This window comes from Polypterus senegalus, chromosome 8, assembly GCF_016835505.1.
Source record: "Polypterus senegalus isolate Bchr_013 chromosome 8, ASM1683550v1, whole genome shotgun sequence".
NCBI lineage: Eukaryota > Metazoa > Chordata > Cladistia > Polypteriformes > Polypteridae > Polypterus > Polypterus senegalus.
The window spans coordinates 107,612,566-107,632,087 of record NC_053161.1 but is presented as its reverse complement, the minus strand read 5'-3'; the positions used below and the strand labels follow the sequence as shown (position 1 = coordinate 107,632,087).

Genomic DNA, 19,522 nt, shown 5'->3' with positions numbered 1-19,522 from the left:
GTTTCCAAATGGCTAACATAATAGACAAATTTGATGCCTTACAGGCTCCTTGTAGGAAAAAAAACTATACAAGTGAAAAACAGTTAAGTGATCTCAACATAAAAATATAATACATGTTAGAAGATGAAAGCAAAATATTTCATTAACCAAGCAGTCCAACTAATCTAGGAGTTTGCCAAAAGGAATATATGTTATTGATAATCAGAAGGGACTGGATACAAATCTACAATTCTCAAGGGCAGAGTTTGACCACCAGAGTTTGACTATTGCATGCCCACTAAAAAGATGGTAAAAAATACCATTTACAGTGCTCATTGCACAGGTACCACACTTCTTGTTGTAAAATTTGATTCATTCAGAGTTTTGTTAGTTTTTTTTTTTTTTTTTACCTGAATGTTTTAATTTCTATATTTATAACCTATAGCGTGCAGATGATAATCAGCATTATCTAGTGTCTTTTATTTCACATTATAGTTAATAATTAACTTTCTTTCTTTTATAATTAACTGACATTTTCAAACCTTAAATAAATTTACCATTTCTCATATAAAACCTTATGCAAATTAAATTTCTCTGAAATAAAAATAATGCACAAAGGCAACCTCTACTATTATAAGAATATAAAATATATAAGGACAGTACATATTTCATCAAGTATGCAAGACAATGTTAAAACTTATTGCTAAGAGTATTACATTTGTAAAACAATACAAACTGGCCATATGCAACCTTTATTGTATGACAGAGTTTTTCTATCTGAATAAATTCTTTCTTAATGATAAGATTTTTCAAAACTCTGCATTTTTGTGTTTATAAACTTTGCAGTTCTTTTAAACATTTAACTAATAACCAGTTTTTTTTCTTGGTTTAATAAGAATGACATTCATATTGATACTGTATAGGCTGTAAAACTGCTGCTTCCAAATGTTGTCAAGGTAGTGGATTTTAATATTTAAAAATCTGGGAGCACAGCTGTATACAGTAGATACTGCCATTGCACTGTACTGATACTGTAGGTGAACTTTACCATAAAGGCAATGTAGAAGGGCAATCACCAAAATTGTCAGTTTTTGATAAAAACTCTATAAGCTCAAAATCAAGATTTATTTCAAAAATGTACCTTCTCCTTATTATCAACTCTTCTAACCATAACTCTACTGTATACCCCATGTGTGTTTTTATGTGAAACACACAGTGTATGTTTGCAGTATCTATACAAGTCTATAATGATTATATTGATGATTTTACTCTCTTTTATTTCATTATTTTGAAATATCAATTTTTACATTAATGTTAAAATATACAAATATAATTATCATAAACAATAGAAATATTTTACGGTACTTTGGCATTAGCTTGAAAACTAAAATGAATTTGAGCAAAATATGAAAGCTGAAACTGTCACTAGTAATATTATTACCATTTTTACAGACTGTTTCTCTAAAACCGTTTTGCTTTAGTGTCATAAATGTTGTTAATTAAATTATGAAATATGATATTTTGACAAAAGAGGAATGCACCTGTCTTCAAAACATGTTCTAATCTGATAATGATTAAAAAAAATAGAATTGGTTTAAATAAACGGCCATGCTCAATTTTACCTAAAAGGAGGAAGAGTGATTGTAAGACTTGTGTACACTGTCTAACTACCTGCTCAGTTTAATGAAAATATAAAAAATTATATTATATGTTAATTGGATAAATAGAGAGACAGAATAGAAGACTGACAGAATTTTCCTGGAAATTACATTTGTTTTAAAAGGAAAAAATATTAAAATGACAAATATCAACAGTCTGAATCTGAGGCAATATGGTTTATGTGACTGTAGCTGCTTTAACTGGAACTCAAAATTTCTATTTAAAGCAGCAGAAAATTGAAGTTTAATTCAAAGTTTCTTAATCTATTTACTGTATATATTTTCAAAACTGAATTATCCCAATCACACTAAGTCAGATCCTACCACCAGGAAAAACAAGGATTATTTCTTTTTTTTTTTTCTTTTTAGTTTACAGTAAATGTAACAGAATTGACATGGTATGGATTAACAGTGCAGATTACAAAAAAAAAAAAAACATTTGAAGGAACAGTAAAAATGCAAGGCCAGGAAGAGTCACAACAACATCAAACAACAAACTCTTTTTGGGACACCGACAGCTCCTACAGTTATCACTGATATTGCACTCTTACTTACTCATCATTACTCATGGAATCGGAATCTTGATTGTACATTTTATTAGAAAGTCTTGGCAGTTCTAATGGAATCGTTACTGTCTGCAGACAGACAGCATATGACTAAGAAGAAAACAGAATTCTGGGTTGCATGAATTAAAGCTACACCATGGAAAGTAACTCGAACTACATAAAATGCTTACAGAGCCTCATCTGGAATACTGTGTGCAGTTTTCAATTCCACATTAGAAAAAGGACATAACAGCACAAGTGAAAGTCCAGAAAAGTGCTAGTAGAACATATTCCAAGACTATGGAGATCGAGCTATGAAGAAAAACTAAAGGAGCTGAACTTAGCGTATGTCTAAGAAGACAAGAGGACGCTAAGTTCACTGAAAGCAGTATGAAAGCCTGCATGCACACTCAGTATCACAGGAGTAATAAAGAGATGTCAATTAACTAGACATGACGTGAGAGGTAACTAGAGAACCATTAGACATTATGGATAAGAGGGACATTCAGAGTTCACATGGGCTGGGGTTTGAACCCAAGACTCTCGAGTTATGAGGCAACATCACTAACTACTATGCCACAATTTACAAAATGATATAGTACTAGTAGTATAGTATCTGCGGTGGGCTGGCACCCTGCCCAGGATTTGTTCGCTGCCTTGCACCCTGTGTTGGCTGGGATTGGCTCCAGCAGTCCCCCATGACCCTGTAGTTGCGATATAGCAGGTTGGATAATGGATGGATTGATAGCAGTATAGTATATCTAGTACTAGTAAGCATAGCTAGCAAATGGACAGTAATGTGTAATGTTGTGTTCACATTTCACAGCAAGTGAAGTGAAAGTATATTGTTTGTTAGAAGTATTTGCTTAATTTTAATAGATAAGCATTTTTTTTTTTCTGCTTTAGAAAATTAAAAAGAAATGAGCATTTTGTTTTGTGAGGTGTGTTTTGGAATTTTAGTGGTAAAATAAACAGTGTCTAACATATGAATATTGGAAAAACAAAAATCTAATTCAGGTTTATATATGTGCAAAGCAAGAGCTACAAAATCATGTCTGTTCAGTGTCAGTATGGGACTTCACCAAAGGTGCATCTTCTCTCCTTTCCAGTTTGTGCTTTTCGTGGACTTGATATGAAGACACAGCTAAGGTTCAGAGAATATTCATTTTTGCAATACAAAAGATTATATCCTCCTCTTAATTATCAGCAAGTGCCTCAAGTGAATGACTTCAAGTGCTTTCAGGTTTTTATTATGAGAAAGACAAAGGTGATTGCAAGAATGGACAAGGACTTTCAAGGATATGTTAGAAGGAGGAGGTGAAGCAAAGCTTTTACTTAATCGGTCAATGCCGTTGTCACATATGGTCACAATCTCTGAATCATGACCAAAAACAAATAGCCTTATAGGGGGTTGCTGAAATAGAACCTCTCAGGAAAACCATTTGATCTCCAAATTTAGAGAACACAAATGAAATGATTTCAGCCACTGGGCACACACAGCCAGGCAACTCCCTCTGGCAGAAGAGGCACATCTCAGGATGCACCAGCTCAGCATGTTCTGATCATGATCCTGGTCAGGAACAAACTATTAAAAGTAAAGTAAAGATGCTCACTATCACCAAAAATTAACTGTGTGTGGTTTGGAAATGTGCTCCTGTTAATTGTTTTTGATGGAAATAAAAGCATTTTTAGTAAGGTTACGTGTTTAAAAAAATGTTAAACATTTCTACTCATGCCTATACAGCATATTGCTATGAAATTTGTTGGATTTTTAACAGTGTAATTTATTATTAAAAAGGTGCAAATAACCATAATGTAAATTTTGTGACAGTATAAGAAGTCATTTCTTAGCTATATAGTAATTTTTCACATCACAATTTTTAGTCATTATGTCTTATTTAAAGGTTAATTAAAATGTGGCTGTATCTCCAATAATAATTATCAAAAGACACATTTGTGCAACCATTTAATAATATATATGTATCACTTGAGGAAAAATACTTCTTAAAACATATTATGTATTGAAGATAATGTGTTAGACAAGGTTATATCTACAAGATAGAATTCATTAAAATTATGAAAAACCAAACTATTCTTGAAAGGTTACAGTTCTCTTGTTGAATATGTGTGCTCAGCCTAGTCTTAAAATACATTTTTCCCAATGAATAGCTTAAGATATTAAATAATTGCATATGGCCTTCACAACACAGTAACTGCACCCACACAAATTGTCACTATTATTGTGAGGAAAAAACAGATTGTACTCATTTTGAAGATTAAAAATTACACATCAATAAAACTACATATTTCTATGTACTGTTTCTGGAAAGCACCACAAACACCTAAGTGCTTAAAGCTACTGACTTGTCTTGTGATATCTATTAAGCGGATAGATCTCTCATTTCTTGAAGAGGACTCTTCATCTTCATCTTTACTACACTGTTTCAGTCCAGTCAGACTTCACTCTGCCGTACTGCAAAAATAAATAATTAATTATTCAATACATATATTTAAATAACATAACACTTCATTTTTTATTGTTTGATACCATAACCCATTTACTTAACATCATTTGCACAGAGTATTATGAATCTCTTACCTGAAAGTGAAATCGATCACTTGAGCAATTTTTAGATCATTTACACCTGGAATTAGGAACCTGTGCTTTTACATTAACATATATCGAACAAGACTCTTAAGTAGTATTTATGTATTTTTTAACCTTTGCGTTTAACTTGTATGTATTTTTCATTCTTTTTTATAGTAATATGTTTCTGTCTCCTTGCCTTGTGCTGTTGGTGCTGTTACATTTTTGATATTGCTCTATATTCAGTATCTCACTCATGATGTTTATCTGAAGAACCTCTAAAGTTGTAGTTTCATAACACCGTAAATAATACATTTAAATAATACTTCTGGCACAAGAGATATTTTTGACCCACCACACCACAAGGACTGTCATGACACACTTCATGATGAAAAATATTTTACTGACACAACCAAATAAACAATTTTTGGTCCAAATTTTCCCAAAAAGTGCTACTCAGTGTTTTACCAACCAGTTATTTTAGTATTTTTTTTCTCTCTTTTTACAATTCTGTAAATGTAACAGAATTGATATAGGCATGGATAATCTGTGCAGATTACAAAAAGGATACATTTGAAGGAACAGGAAAAATGCAAGGCCAGGCAAAGTCGGAACAACTTAAACAACAAATTCTTTTGGGTATACCAACAGCTCCAGCAGTTATCATTGATCATGCAGTCTTACTTTCTCATCATTACTAATGCGCTCAGAAACTTGAATGTACAATTTAGTAGGAAGTCTTGGCATTTCTAGTGGAATCCTTACTCTCTACAGACTAAGAATACAATAGGGTGCTGGGTTTGCATGTATTGAGGCTACTCCATGGGTGGTAATCCTGAAACTACTTAAAATGCTAACGGAGCCTCATCTGGAATACTGTGTACCAGTTTTCAATTCCATATTAGAAAAAGGAAATATCAACACAAATTAAAGTCCAGAAAAGTGCTAGAAGAGCATATTCCAGGATTATTGAGATTGAGCTATGAAGAAATAATGAAGGAGATGAACTTTTCAATTCAAGCAAATAGACGTTAAAATGTGACAGGACAATAGAAATGCTTAAAATTATAAAAGCAGCTAGTAGAGTTTAGCTGTTCTTGTAAAATAAGTTGTTCAAGAAGAATACATGAGCACAGATGGAAGATAATTAAGGGAAAATTTTGGACTCGAAAATTAATAGTATTTCTTCTCACAACACACACATTTTAATGATTTGGATTCATCTTCATATTTTATCTAATTATTGTGAACATTTTACATAATTATTATAATTTATTATTCATAAATATTATTTATTATAGGTTTTTGGGGTTGCAATTCAATTTCTAACATTCATTTTTTTGTTTTCAAGTTGTTTATTTTGGATCCAAAGTATTTACAAGTTTTTTGATTTTTTTTTCATGGCCTCCGCCATTTTTAAAGATTCTTTGTATACTGTTGCTAGGTTGGTCGCCACCAAGGAATGAGCAGAGGTCACAACCTTTGATGTACTCAAGTTGACCTCATAAAGGTTATGATCATGCACTTTGTGATCATCTGAGATTGCAGACTCTACTAAATACTTTGTGTGTGTGTTTCTTTGCCTTAGAATTCCCAGTTTAGATAATTTGCTTAGTTTTCTCTACTATGTTTCAGGCTTAGGGTTTTGGCTTAGTTTTTTTGGTTTTACTGACTTCCTGGTTTTGATTTTCATTTGCTTTTTAACCTTATTTCATCTTCCAGGCTAAAATCAAATCCTTGGTCAGGACACTCACACTTGCTCATTGTCTGTTTGGAGTTCTCCCCATGTGTGTGTTGGCTCATCTCCTGATACTCGTGATTTTCTCCCAAAGATTTTCATGTTAGATAATTTAATTATTCTTTATTGGTTTTGTGTGAGACAGTTTGTGTGTGTGTGTATGAGTGTGTCAGAGTATCAACTCCAAGATAGAGTGCTTCCCCTTCCAGGGTTTGCTCCTGTATTGTGTCCAAATAAGCCAGGATAGTCCCTGGAAAATGAAGAACCTAAACTCGAAGAAGTATGTTTGAAGCTGTTATACATATTTGACTTCATTGGTATGAAGTAACATATTCTAAAGACAGATAATCTTTTCCTGCATTCATTTTTAATAAGCTGCCTGTCTCATGGGTACTCTGTCTATGATTGACAGCTAGAGATTTTACCTATTTACCGAATCCCAAACATAGTGTGTTTTACAGAGTGTCAGAGGTTTTGCACACAGAAGAATCCCACTGTTCCCACAAGCCTTCCAACAGGCTACAATTCCAAGAGAAATTTCAATGTGAATATGTGTTAACAGGCTTTATCCGATGCAGTAATGTCTAAAGGAGCCCCCATGTCCTTTATAGAGCCAAGTGTTTTCATCCTCTGTCTATTACTGACCTGAGGAAGGTGGATAAGAAATAGTGACAGATTAAGACACTAGCTGGACAAAATTACATAGTAGTGCAATGCCTTTAGTAGTGTCTCCACCATCCTGTTATAAAATACTGTATTAAACTACTTATACTTATTAAACTGAAAGAATAGATGAGCTGGAAGAAAGTCACATAAACGGAAGAGGAAATGGACCTGGAAGAGAGATAGTACTGCAAGAAACAATGTTTGGGGGAGGTTCTATTGTGAAAGCAGGTATAGAAGGGTGATAAGAACTGTGGAGGAATAAAGAGAGCTGATGTGATGTGAGAGCTTACGATTGTGTTCTGTTCCATTATGTAAACACTAAAATGCACATATTCGTTAAAACAAAGAAAAATATTAGTAAATTTAATTCAGTGAAATTGTTATTTCTGTAAATAATTGGAGCTCTTGTTAAGATGGGCATGGGAAATAAGTGCTAATGGCATTTCTGAGTGATCAGGTTGCAATTAAAGGGTAAGAAAATGTAGCAAAATCTTGTTCTAAGATACTGATAGTATTATCATCTGCACTTAGAAAACTATGCTATACCACTGATTTTTTTTTTATTTCAATTTAAAATTTCATGTACCATTACTACTGTATGTTTAGTGAATTATTAAACACAAAAAATAAACATGTGCATTTACAAAGACTTTTTATACAACATTGTGTAGAATTTTCAAAACCATTTAACCCAACTCACATGGGACCCGATCCTATCCTGGAAGCACTGTTTTCAAGGCAGAACCCAGGATTCCAGTCCATTGTAGGGTCCACTTACATAAAAACCAACACTGGGCTAATTCAAAATCACCAAATAACCTAATGTCTTAAAATGTGGGATGAAAACTGGTAAATGAAGAGAAAACAACATACAGCAGTGGGGAAACATGCCAACTCCTGTAATAGCCAGACATCAAACCCAGAATATTGTAAACATGAGGTGACAATGCTTAACTACTGCATCACCATGCCACCGACAAACTGAACCACCTTGGCTTTATCCTTGGGCTCAGAATGCTATGTAAAAACGATTAGCCCCGAGTGTTAAATTGTTATACAGCATTAAGTCCAAATAATACTTGGGACGTATACTGCTACCATCTAGAGGATAAAATAACATTATGCTGCAAAAACATCACGGCTATTTCTATGAATTTTCACACTCTATAGTAACTCATCAACACTTGTAAGTAGGGCAGAACTTTAAACAAAAACACACAATGGCATGTAAACGAAAAGCTGTAAATTTGGTTTTTAGAACAAACTGAAACTGACCCATTAGTTGAATCAAGCATGAGTGATGAAAATGTGAATTGGTCATCAGACGTTCTCACAGATATTGAAACTGATGCATATGGAATTGATGCATAACCGCCATGATATGCGTGGTGAATTTGGTCATGTGTAGTTTCAGTGTGGCAAAAAGACAAAATGATTGCAAGTATAAGAACAGGAAAAATGATAGACCCCTAAGCACTGTGCACAATATAGCAATTGTCAGGGTTCGTGTAAGGGGAAATGTGGAAGTCACAAGACTTGAGCTTTGATAGCCTACAATTACAATGGGCAGCATTAGTTGTGTGGCTCAGGCACTGTTACTCTACCCGCTAATGCCCAAGCAAAAGAAAAACTATGACAAGAAAAGTGCACATCAAAATATGATTCTGCTGTCCCAATTGCAACATACAATGGTGACTATTTGAAAACATATAATGTGAAGGATGTGTACACTAGTACAGCAGTGGCCACTAGACATATCTTTCCTCATGTCAACATTTTTGCTACTAACATGAGTTTGTTAAACATGGTAAAATTTTTTTTTTTTTTGAATATTTATTTATTAATTTTATTACAATCAATACATAGCAATCAAGTTTTTACAAAAAAAAAATAATTATGTTAAGAACAGATCGATCCCCACCCTTGAGAGAGAGAGCAAACCAAACGGTGTAAAATTTAAGGCTTGTAAAATACCTAAATTAATAAATTCTCTGTGCTTTATAAACTTATTTTAAAATATTACTGATTAGATCCTGCCATGTTTTGAAAAAGTCTGTACAGATCCTCTAACTGAGTATTTGATTTTTTCCAATTTTAAATAATATAACACATCAGTTTCCCACTGACTTAAAAGAGGAGAGTTTGGGTTCTTCCAGTTTATCAGAATAAGTCTGCGTGCCAACAGTGTAGTGAATGCAATCACAATTTGTTTGTCCTTCTCCACTTTAAGACCCTCTGTAGGAACCCCAAACACAGCTGTTAATGGGTTAGGAGGGATTGTGAGTCCAAGGCTGTCTGAGAGGTAATTAAAAATTTTTGTCCAGAATAATGTTAATTTGGTGCAGGCCCAGAACATGTGACTTAGTGAGGCTGGGGCTTGGTTGCAACGTTCGCAGGTTGGATCATGCCCTGGAAACATTTTGGAGAGTTTTAGTCGAGACAGATGTGCTCGATATATAATTTTGAGTTGTATAATTGTATGCTTTGCACATATGGAGCTTGAGTGAATTCTCTGCATTGCTACTTTCCACTCCTTTTCTGATATATTAATTGAGAGGTCATTTTCCCAGTGTCCTCTTGGATCTTTGAAAGGAAGGGATTGTAAAATGATTTTATATATTGTAGAGATGGAGTCTAATTCCTCAAAATTGAGCAATATTTTTTCCAGCGTGGATGAGGGTGCAAGATGAGGAAAATCTGGAAGGTTCTGTTTAACAAAGTTCCTGATTTGAAGATAGTGAAAGAAATTTGTAGCTGGAATGTTAAATTTGGAATGTAATTGTTCATAGGATGCAAAGACGTTGTCTATATAAAGATCTCTAAGCAAGTTAATTCCAAATTTTTTCCAGATATTAAAAACTGCATATGTTTGTGATGGTTGAAAGAGGTGGTTCTTTTGCAGGGTGCCACAGAAAGAAGCTTCTCCGTCTTAAAATGCTTTCTACATTGGTTCCAGATTCTAAGTGAGTGGAGCACAATTGGGTTATTAGTGTATTGCCGATAACGTGTGTTTATTGGAGCACAAAGCAAGGAATACAAAGAAGTACTGCAGGATTTTACTTCTATTGCGGTCCATGCCTGTATATGTTCTTCTATTTGTGTCCAGGTTCTTATCGACTGTATATTTGCCCCAGTAATAAAACTGGAAGTTAGGTAGAGCCATGCCGCCTTCTGCCTTTTGTCTTTGTAGGGTCGCTCTTTTGATGCGTGGATGTTTAGAATTCCAAATAAATGAGGTTATTGTTGAATCTAATTGCTTAAAGAACGATTTATTAATATATTGGAATGTTTTGAAATAAAAAGGAGCTTAGGAAGAATATTCATCTTAACAGTGTTAATTCTTCCAGCTAGTGTGAGATGAAGGGTTGACCATCTATGCAAGTCTTGTTTAATTTTTTCCATGCAGACGACGAAATTTTGTTGATATAGAGCTTTATGTTTACTTGTGATGTTTACCCCTAGGTATTTAAATTGTTCTGCAATGATAAAAGGTAGGGTGTCTAATCTAATATTATATGCTTGAGAATTCACTGGAAAGAGTACACTTTTATTCAGATTAATTCTGAGACCAGAGAGCTTTTGAAATTCTGTGAGTGCTGCTATTTTTCGACAATGTATTGCCAGTGGTTCAATGGCAATTGCAAACAGTGGTTCAGTGGTGACAAAGGGCATCCTTGTCTTGTGCCACGTTCTAGTTTAAAGTAGTCTGAGCAAATGTTATTGATGCAAACTGAAGCTTCTGGGTTAGTATACAGTAATTTAATCCATGCACAAATGTTGGGCCAAACCCAAACTTCTCCAAAATAGTAAAAGGTATTTCCATTCAATCATGTCGAATGCTTTTCTGCATCCAATGATAATAATATTTCTGGGGTGTTTGATTTAGTTGGTGAGTATATTACATTAAACAGGCGTCGAAGATTTGAAGATAAGTGTCGGCCCCTAATAAATCCAGTTTGGTCTTGTGATATTACTGAGGGAGCACTTTCTCCATCCTTCTAGCTATGATTTTAGAGAGTATTTTAACGTCGTTATTCAGAAGTGAAATTGGTCTGTATGATGCACATTGTAATAAGTCCTTATTTTGTTTTGGAAAGACAGTGATTAGTGCTTGGCGAAAGGTTTGTGGAAGAGATTGGTTATCTCTGGCTTCTGTAAATGTTGCTAATAGGAGGGAGCTAGCTGAGCGGAGAATTTCTTGTAAAACTCTGCAGGGTAGCCATCAGGGCCTGCTGCTTTTCCACCTTGGAGTGACTTTATAGCATCCAGTAATTCTGATAATGACAGAGGTTTATCGAGCTCCTCCACACTAATAGCGTCAATTTGTGGTATCTGTAATTTATCCAGAAATGCATTAGATTGTATATTGTCTTCTTTAAACTCAGTAGTATATAGGGATTTATAGTAGTCTCTAAAAGTGTACATTATATTTTTGTGTTCGATGATTTTATCTCCATTCGTGTTAGTAATTACGAGATTGCGTTGCATACATCTTGCTTGTGAATTTGTTGCGCTAAAAGCTTATTAGCTTTCTCTCCATGTTCATAATAATGATGTCTGGATTTGTAAATTAGTTGTTCGGTTTCTTTAGTTGTCAAGAGGTTTAATTCTGAATGTAGAGCCTGCCTCCTCTTATGTAGAGTCTCGCTTGGTAGTCTGGCATGTTCTTCATCTATTTTAGTAATTTCGCTTTTTATCTCTGCTACTTTCTTCGCTTCGGATTTATTTCTGTGGGAAAGATATGAGATAATCTGTCCTCTTAAGAAGGCCTTAAGAGTTTCCCAGAGTATTCCTGCAGAGATCTCAGGGGATGTATTTGTCTCTAGAAAGAATTCAATTTGTTTGGATATAAATTCAGTACAATTCTCGTCAGCTAATAGAAGCGGATTGAGCGCCATCTGCGGGGTGAGTGTATGGGGCTTAGTAATTTCAGCTCCAAGATCATCGGAGCATGGTCTGAAATAACAATAGCATCGTATTTACAAGATTTAATCTTAGGCAAGAAGTTATTATCTATAAAGAAGTAATCAATCCTTGAGTAGCAATGATGTACTGGTGAGTAGAAAGAATATGTTCTTGAATTTGGGTTTAAAACCTCCAGGGATCTGATAAGTTGTGATCAGTTATAAACTTTGTAATTATCTTTGCGGTGTTAGTTGCGTTCCCCTGTGGAGGAAGTCTTATCTAAAAGTGGATTTAGAACACAATTAAAGTCCCCAGCCATTATAAGTTTATGAGTGTTCAGATTGGGAATGGATGCAAATAAATTTTGTATAAATTCCTTATCATCAACATTAGGTGCATAAACATTTATCAAAATCATTTTACAGTTAGATAAGTCTCCCATGACCATCACATATCTCCCTTCAGGATCCAATACTACATCTGATGCTACAAATGGTACTGTTCTATGTATGAGAATTCCCACCCCTCTAGTTTTCTTTGTAAAACTAGAATGGAACATTTGGCCAGTCCAGTCTTTTGCAGCGGAACTGATCCTTACTTAGTAAGTGGGTTTCCTGTAAAAATACTATTTTAGCATTTAGACCTGTTAGGTGAGAAAGTACTTTCTTTCTCTTTAATTCGTGATTCAGGCCTTTAACATTCCAGCTTACGAAGTTAACTGTCCCATCATGGAGACACTGATTCTGAGTTTTTGGTGTCATATTATAGTCTTAACTGGAAGTGAAATAGTTTAGGTCTTAATTTCCTATTCCCCCAAGAGTTGTTGCCATGCAGCTTATTATTACGTTGATAGTTATAATTATAAAGATTGAGATGATAGATTAGATATAGATCAAGCCTGCTCTCTTTCTCTTCCCCTTAACCCCCACCCTCCTTTTTGCCTCCCCAGGTGAGGCTAAAACCCACTTCATGCAGTCCCAGTCCTCTGACATACCCAGAGACAGAGCACGTCCAAAGCACATCAAGCCCCCATGCAGTGGCGCTTTAAGGTTAAAAGATAGAGATATCTGTTACCAATATAGTCTTTAAAAGAGGAAAAAGAAAAAGAAAAGAATTTTGCACTTAATATATATATATATATATATATATATATATATATATATATATATATATATATATATATCTTCATCAATTTTAGTGCATTAAGATGATATCCCCAGATAATAAACCCAGGTGATGGTGTTAAAGATGTGTCCAAAACAAGCATAACAAGTCTTAATGCAGTAATAGCAATAACAGCAAACCAAGGGTATGATATTGAACAGTCTCATTTAGGGTACACATGAAATAATTAGAAAAGAAAAAAGAGGAGGAAAACGTAATTAAGCACAATAAAACATAAACATTTAGCCCTAGTAATACTAAGTAATGATAAGTAATAAGTAAGTAATAATAATAATAATATAAGAATATGAGAATATATGCTGATAAAAACCCGTATTTTAAAACAAATAGATCAGACAGTAGATTATTAATCCTAGCTTTATCATTTACCGCCATGACTCACAATTATGTATCAGAATAGTCCGGGATCAGCTTTCTTAACTCATTTTCTGCCTCCTCCTTGCTAGCGAAAACATAGAAATGACCCTGCCATTCCACTTTCAGTTTTGCGGATACAGGAGGCCGTATTTGACATTGGCTTGCCGTAGCAGCTGTTTAATATTATAGAAGGCGCGTTTGATAGCTGTTGCTGGAGAGAAGTCAGGGAGACGCGAATGTGGCAATCTTCATATATAATATCTTCCTTTTTTTCCTGAGGAGTTCCATCACCTCTAACTTAAATGATAATCGTTCAAAGCGAACTATAAAAGATCTTGGTCGGGGTCTGACGGTGTTTGATCCGCGTCGTAAGCCGCTGCTATCTCAGATTCTGCTTTAAAGTCGCCCCGATTATTTTAGAAAAAGTTCAGTTGCGAATTTCACGGGTTTAAACTTTCTCGATTCTCCGGCAGCCTTCAATTCTGACATTATACCTTCTATTCCCATCTTCTAAAGCAGCCAGTCTGTCTCCAAGTTTTTCTCGAGTTTTTACATTCGAACTGACATTTACTGCTCTTTCCTCGGCACTGGCAGCTAGATGTTCGCTATTTCGATCCGATTCGTGAATGTCTCACTAAGATGCTCCAATCGATCAGCAAGCGTGCTCAGTTTAGCGAGTTTTTCTCAATGCGCTCTTCAATTTTACCCAGCACCTGTCGAAGTTCAAGTTGTACCTCTTGACGCAGCCTTTCATTTGCCTGTTGGATTTCCTGTCGCAGCCATTCATTGGCCTGTTTCATCTCCTGTTTCCATTCCTGTTTCAGTCTCTCATGTGCCTTTGCCGTTGCTTTCTCATTAGCCTTCTCGCTTTTCTTTATATCTTGCCTGAGCTCAGCGAGCAACACTTTCAGTTCAGATAGCTCAAATGTGCCTTCTTGTACCGTAGATGAAGCAGCAGACTCTGCTGAAGCCGGTGTCCCCGCTGCTCCAGTCCCGCGTAATTGCGTAACTGAAGCCGCGGACCTCCCGGCCTTTTCCAGTTTCAGGTAATCCTCTCCAATCGGCGAGCTATCCACATCTGCACTCACGATCGCACCTTCGCTCCCCTTTTCGCTCTCAGCGGCGGCGATGTAGCGGACCGTGGTCCCGAGGAGTCTGTACTTTCCCCATCTGATCCAGGTCTGTCTCTGAGAGGCCGTATCTCGAACTAGGGCTTGCTGATCGCAGCTTGGATGTAGCTTTAGTCTTGATTCTTTCGGACCCCCTTCTTGTTGGCCATGTTTATATGTGTTTACATATACTGTAGCGGTCCCTCTCAGGTTGAATAAATACAGGATATCTCAGAATAATAAGCAAATAATATGAAAAATAGCACCACTGCTAGCGGAGCTCCACTTCAGACGTCCATCTCTCGCATCGGACGAGACCAATTCCCTTTTTTTTTAAGGTATTTACTAGGGGGCTCTGCCCCCAGCTCGCGTTGCTCACCCACCCTCGTGTTTGGTTTACCGGATATACAATACAATTTATTTTTGTATAGCCCAAAATCACACAAGAAGTGCCACAATGGGCTTTAACAGGCCCTGCCTTTTGACAGTCCCCAGCCTTGACCATCTAAGAAGACCAGAAAAAACTCCCAAAAAAAACCCTTGTAGGGAAAAAAATCAAAGAAACCATGGGAAAGGCAGTTCAAAGATAGACCCGTTTCCAGGTAGGTTGGGTGTGCAGTGGGTGTCAAAAAGAAGGGGGTCAATACAATACAGTACAATACATAGAACACAATAAATCATCAATACAGTATAAAAATAAAAATTTTAGAAGTACGGAGTAGAATTTCATGATGATATCACATAATATGATTTGGATTTGTTTTAAGTCCTGGAGACCTCATTCATCAAGCTGCCTCCCCCATTTTGCCATTCCACATCTGAAATAGCACTAATCCGATGAAAGGTCCCCTCTTTCCCACGATTCCTGTGACCCTCCATCAGGGATGACTTTACCTTAGGCAGGCAATATACAATTTAAAGAGATTGTTATTTTCTTGGGAATTGTTACTTATGCATTATTTTAACTTGTACTTTAAAAACTTTTGTAAAAACAATACTTGTCCTTTATTTGCTGCCCCGTGTGTTGTTATATCTCTTTCTTGCCAGACGTATAATGCTGCTCATGTTGCGAAGCGGAGTGGGGGGGGAGGGGTTTGGGGAACGTGGCTGAATGCACGCTAAGGATATCCTTTTGGATCATTTGCTTTTATTTTGCTGCTTACGAGCTGCCTCTTCTGCTTGTCGCATGTCGTTGTTTTAAGAGCTGGGAGCACACAATGCTTGTCTGCCACACGCAATCCAATAACTGCTAGGGTTAGATGTCTGTGGACTTGTTTTAAATGATGGCTCACAGCCTGGTCTCGCATGACATTGTAACAATAATTGTCATTATTTCTGGCCCCGGGCATGGTTAAATTCTTTCTAGCAGGACGTATAACACTGCTTGTTGTCTTTCGTGATCGTAAAGTGAAGATCACGTATCGTCTCCTAGTCATTCATTCCACAGGATTTTTTTTTTATAATAGAGTGATATCATAACATTAAGAATAGTAAAAATATAAAGTACTAAACAATTTATTAAACTCCATTGCTAAATAGAAGACAGATGAGAAACATCAGTACTTTCCTATCTTGTATGCACATCTCTAGACTGTTTCCACCCTGTCAAAGCAGGTGATGAACAGACACAGCCGAGAGGATTCATTAATTAAAATAGACAATGGAGACGGTTCACTTTCTTACCATGCCTGTTTCATAAACTATGAAGTAAATACAGCAAACTGCCACCCGCCTCCGTGGATCAGATTATTCTCTGTTTGAAGCATCTAAGGTGCTTGACTGACATAATTCAGTTTTGCTTTCCTTATTAAAACTAACTACAAAAATGAATGCACAATATTACAGTTTTTTTCACCATTTTCTTCAGAATTACACTGATTAAATCTACTTACTGCATGTCAAATTTTCATATTTTGTATTTTAATGTAGCCCTGACAATTCCTGAGGTGATGTCTCAGTTTGTCACATTGAATTTGTTTTGATCTCATAATTTATATTGTAGGCTCTGCCAATAATAACAGTGTTGCTCTCATCAATAATCATCAATCTTCTGTGTCTCCCACTGTATTCAGATACCTGGCATCACAACAATTCAATTGTTGAATTAATTCAATTAATTTTTGATGAAGTATTTAATCTAAACACCAATTAGCAGGAACATGTGTTGCATGTTTTCTCCTGATCCATTATCATTAATTGTGTTTGGTGATAAATCACCTCTCCACCCAAAATATACATACACAAGGCATAAGTATGTTGCTAAGCTGTCTTTAATGGTGTATTACATAATTAACTATTATATATAATGATGCATTATACAGAAAACAAATTGCTAGCATTTTCTCCTTTGATGAGAGGTGAGGGGTGTTACCTTTCTGTATGTTCTGCTTTTCAAATATTGTGGCACAATGAGAAGGCCATTAATTATTCAGAGAAATCATCAAAGGGTAAAGAAAAATGCAAGAAATAAACATACTATTCATTAGTGGAGCGAAATCTGTTTTGAAGGAAAATCCTCTCTGTAGGTGCTTAGAAGAACAAAAACTTTATAAAGGTTACCTTTTGTTTATACCCTTTCTCCCAAGATAGTAAATGTAGCTGGTTGTTATACAACATTTTGTTTTTAAAAGATTTCAAATTATGTTTCCATCACATTTATTAAATGTCAAATGGCTTAACACCCCCCATCTGTGTTTTACTAATTGTATTGTTATTCTGTCTTTCATGTCCCTTTGACTTATTTTGAAACATCTTTGCTTTGAAGTTCACAAAAGCTGAACCAATAATTACTTTTTATAATTACATCTAGTGCTTAATATCAGCTTTCAAGAGCTGTAGTTGCTGTTATCTCTTTGTAGATATCCCCTGGCAACTATTAATACAGCATTAACCTTTCAAAGTCATCCTGATGGGAAGGTAAAACAACTGGAACATGCGGCTTAAAGATGGTATTGATATATTTGCAACCCAGCAACACAGAATTGTATAGAATAAAAGGCTATGATAATTAATGCATTGTCTTCCTTTGTTGTAAGTCGCTTGGCATATCTGATACAGCTTCATTTAACATCAAAGCATAAAAGAAGAAAAGCTCACATATCAAACAAATGATTCTGACCATACCACAAGGAGCTAGCTTTTCCAAAGCTACCTTAGCATGTGCCATAAATTCTCTGTACATTAATGATGATAATATCATCAAGAATCATTACTCAAATTCCCCTTAAAGGATCAGTCTGGTATTTTTCAGTTATTTTTCCTCAATCATGGCATACATTAATTTGTTCTGGAAAATGTTGTTGCTCATTTTGCCAGGCAAAGGCTGGGCTTTTGTTCACTGGCCCTCCCATTTCCTTGCCTTTTTGCTCTAGGCCCATCCTCTCAATGATGGAGGGGTTGGGAACAGAAAAAAGTAAGTGTGGGATAGTGGCTTTGCTTTAACATTTACAGTGTTGTCTTTGTGGCAGCCATTATTCTCGTGCTCACCTTACTATTTTTTGCTTAACGCTCTATTGCAGTGGTACTTAAACATTTTTTCTCATTACTTAATTTTGCCTTTGTGTGTCTTCACAAACTACAATTGTGGCAGTTTAAAATGAGTCAAGCTGTCCTCTTTATTTCATTCTGTTTCTTCTGACAAAGCTCAACAAAACTGACAAAAATCTGTTAAGTAATTAAACAGATAAATGTGTGAAAAAAATGTCGAAAATATAGAAATGTTATGTTCAATAAAATTTGATCACAAAAATATATCTATCTACTGTATAATAAAATGCTACTTTGTGTGTGTGTGTGAGTGTATGTGTCTGGTCCCAATAAGCAATCTGTTTGGTCAGTTGCAAGAAAGGTTGAGAAGCATGAGGAGGAGTAAAGATATAAGAGGCATGCTGAGAGTTGCCTTCAAAGACAGAAAGTATTAGTAAGAAGCAGGTGATGGAGGCCCATCTACCATTAGTGGTAGTCAAAAAGCATACAGGACTTGATGGATGGACTTGAGCAAAGTTCCTCAGAACGACAGTGCCTGAGAAGCAGGGTTTACAGGAACACGATCAAGAGAGAAAGAGCCAGGCAAAAGAGGTTGCTATTACAGAAGCTATTACAGAACGAATTATTAAACACAAGGACAAGGATTGGGTGTAACTCAAGGGCTAATTAAATGTAACTTTAAGCTCAGCGCAGAAAAGGTATCTGCCTCATTTTAGAGAAACTTCCAATGTAATTTTCCAGTTACATGGTGTAAAAGAATAGTTAACACTCCTCCAAAAAGTGGTGAAAAACTGATGGGAAACCCCATCAATAAGACAATGTACAAAACATGAAGCAGTATTTTCAGAATAATGGGAGAACATAATGGGAGAACACATTACTGTACATTACTGGTGGCGTTAGTTGATTGGAGGAGGTAATAAAGTTCTGCATATTAAGAGTCAGATGACGTGATATATTAGAGGAGGTAATGATAATAAAGAAATAAAAGCAGATGAATTGTTTTATGATTGCTCACTCCATGGACTGAGACATTTGTGCATAGCTCTGTGTAAATAAAGTAATGTTCTATATTCTCAGCCTGGCACCATGACTGGCTTTGTTTTTTCCATGACAGCTCCAATTTCAGCTTCTTCGGCCATCATTTCATGTGCAGTATTAGAGGGGTTTCGATGCCCAATGATTGGCTATAATACTGTTGGAAAAATTTCTGTCAATTGAGCAGTCTCACAAGCCAATTTTCTGATGTCATCAAAAACAACACAAATAACAATAGAGATGGCATTGTGTGAACAGAGAGCATGGAG

The 19,522-nt window shown here is 35.6% G+C and overlaps 1 protein-coding gene across 4 annotated transcripts in view; it reads right to left on the bottom strand.

The window, feature by feature from the left end:
• Positions 1–370: 370 nt before the first annotated feature.
• The window catches only part of bcat1 (branched chain amino-acid transaminase 1, cytosolic), a 154,887-nt gene continuing 135,735 nt past the window's right edge, over positions 371–19,522 (bottom strand). For all 4 annotated transcript variants that reach the window (XM_039761578.1, XM_039761579.1, XM_039761577.1 and 1 more), the window contains one exon: positions 371–4,655. In XM_039761578.1, coding sequence (XP_039617512.1) covers positions 4,617–4,655 — 39 coding nt within the window. In that variant the 3' untranslated portion in view covers positions 371–4,616. The remainder of the gene's footprint in view (positions 4,656–19,522) is intronic.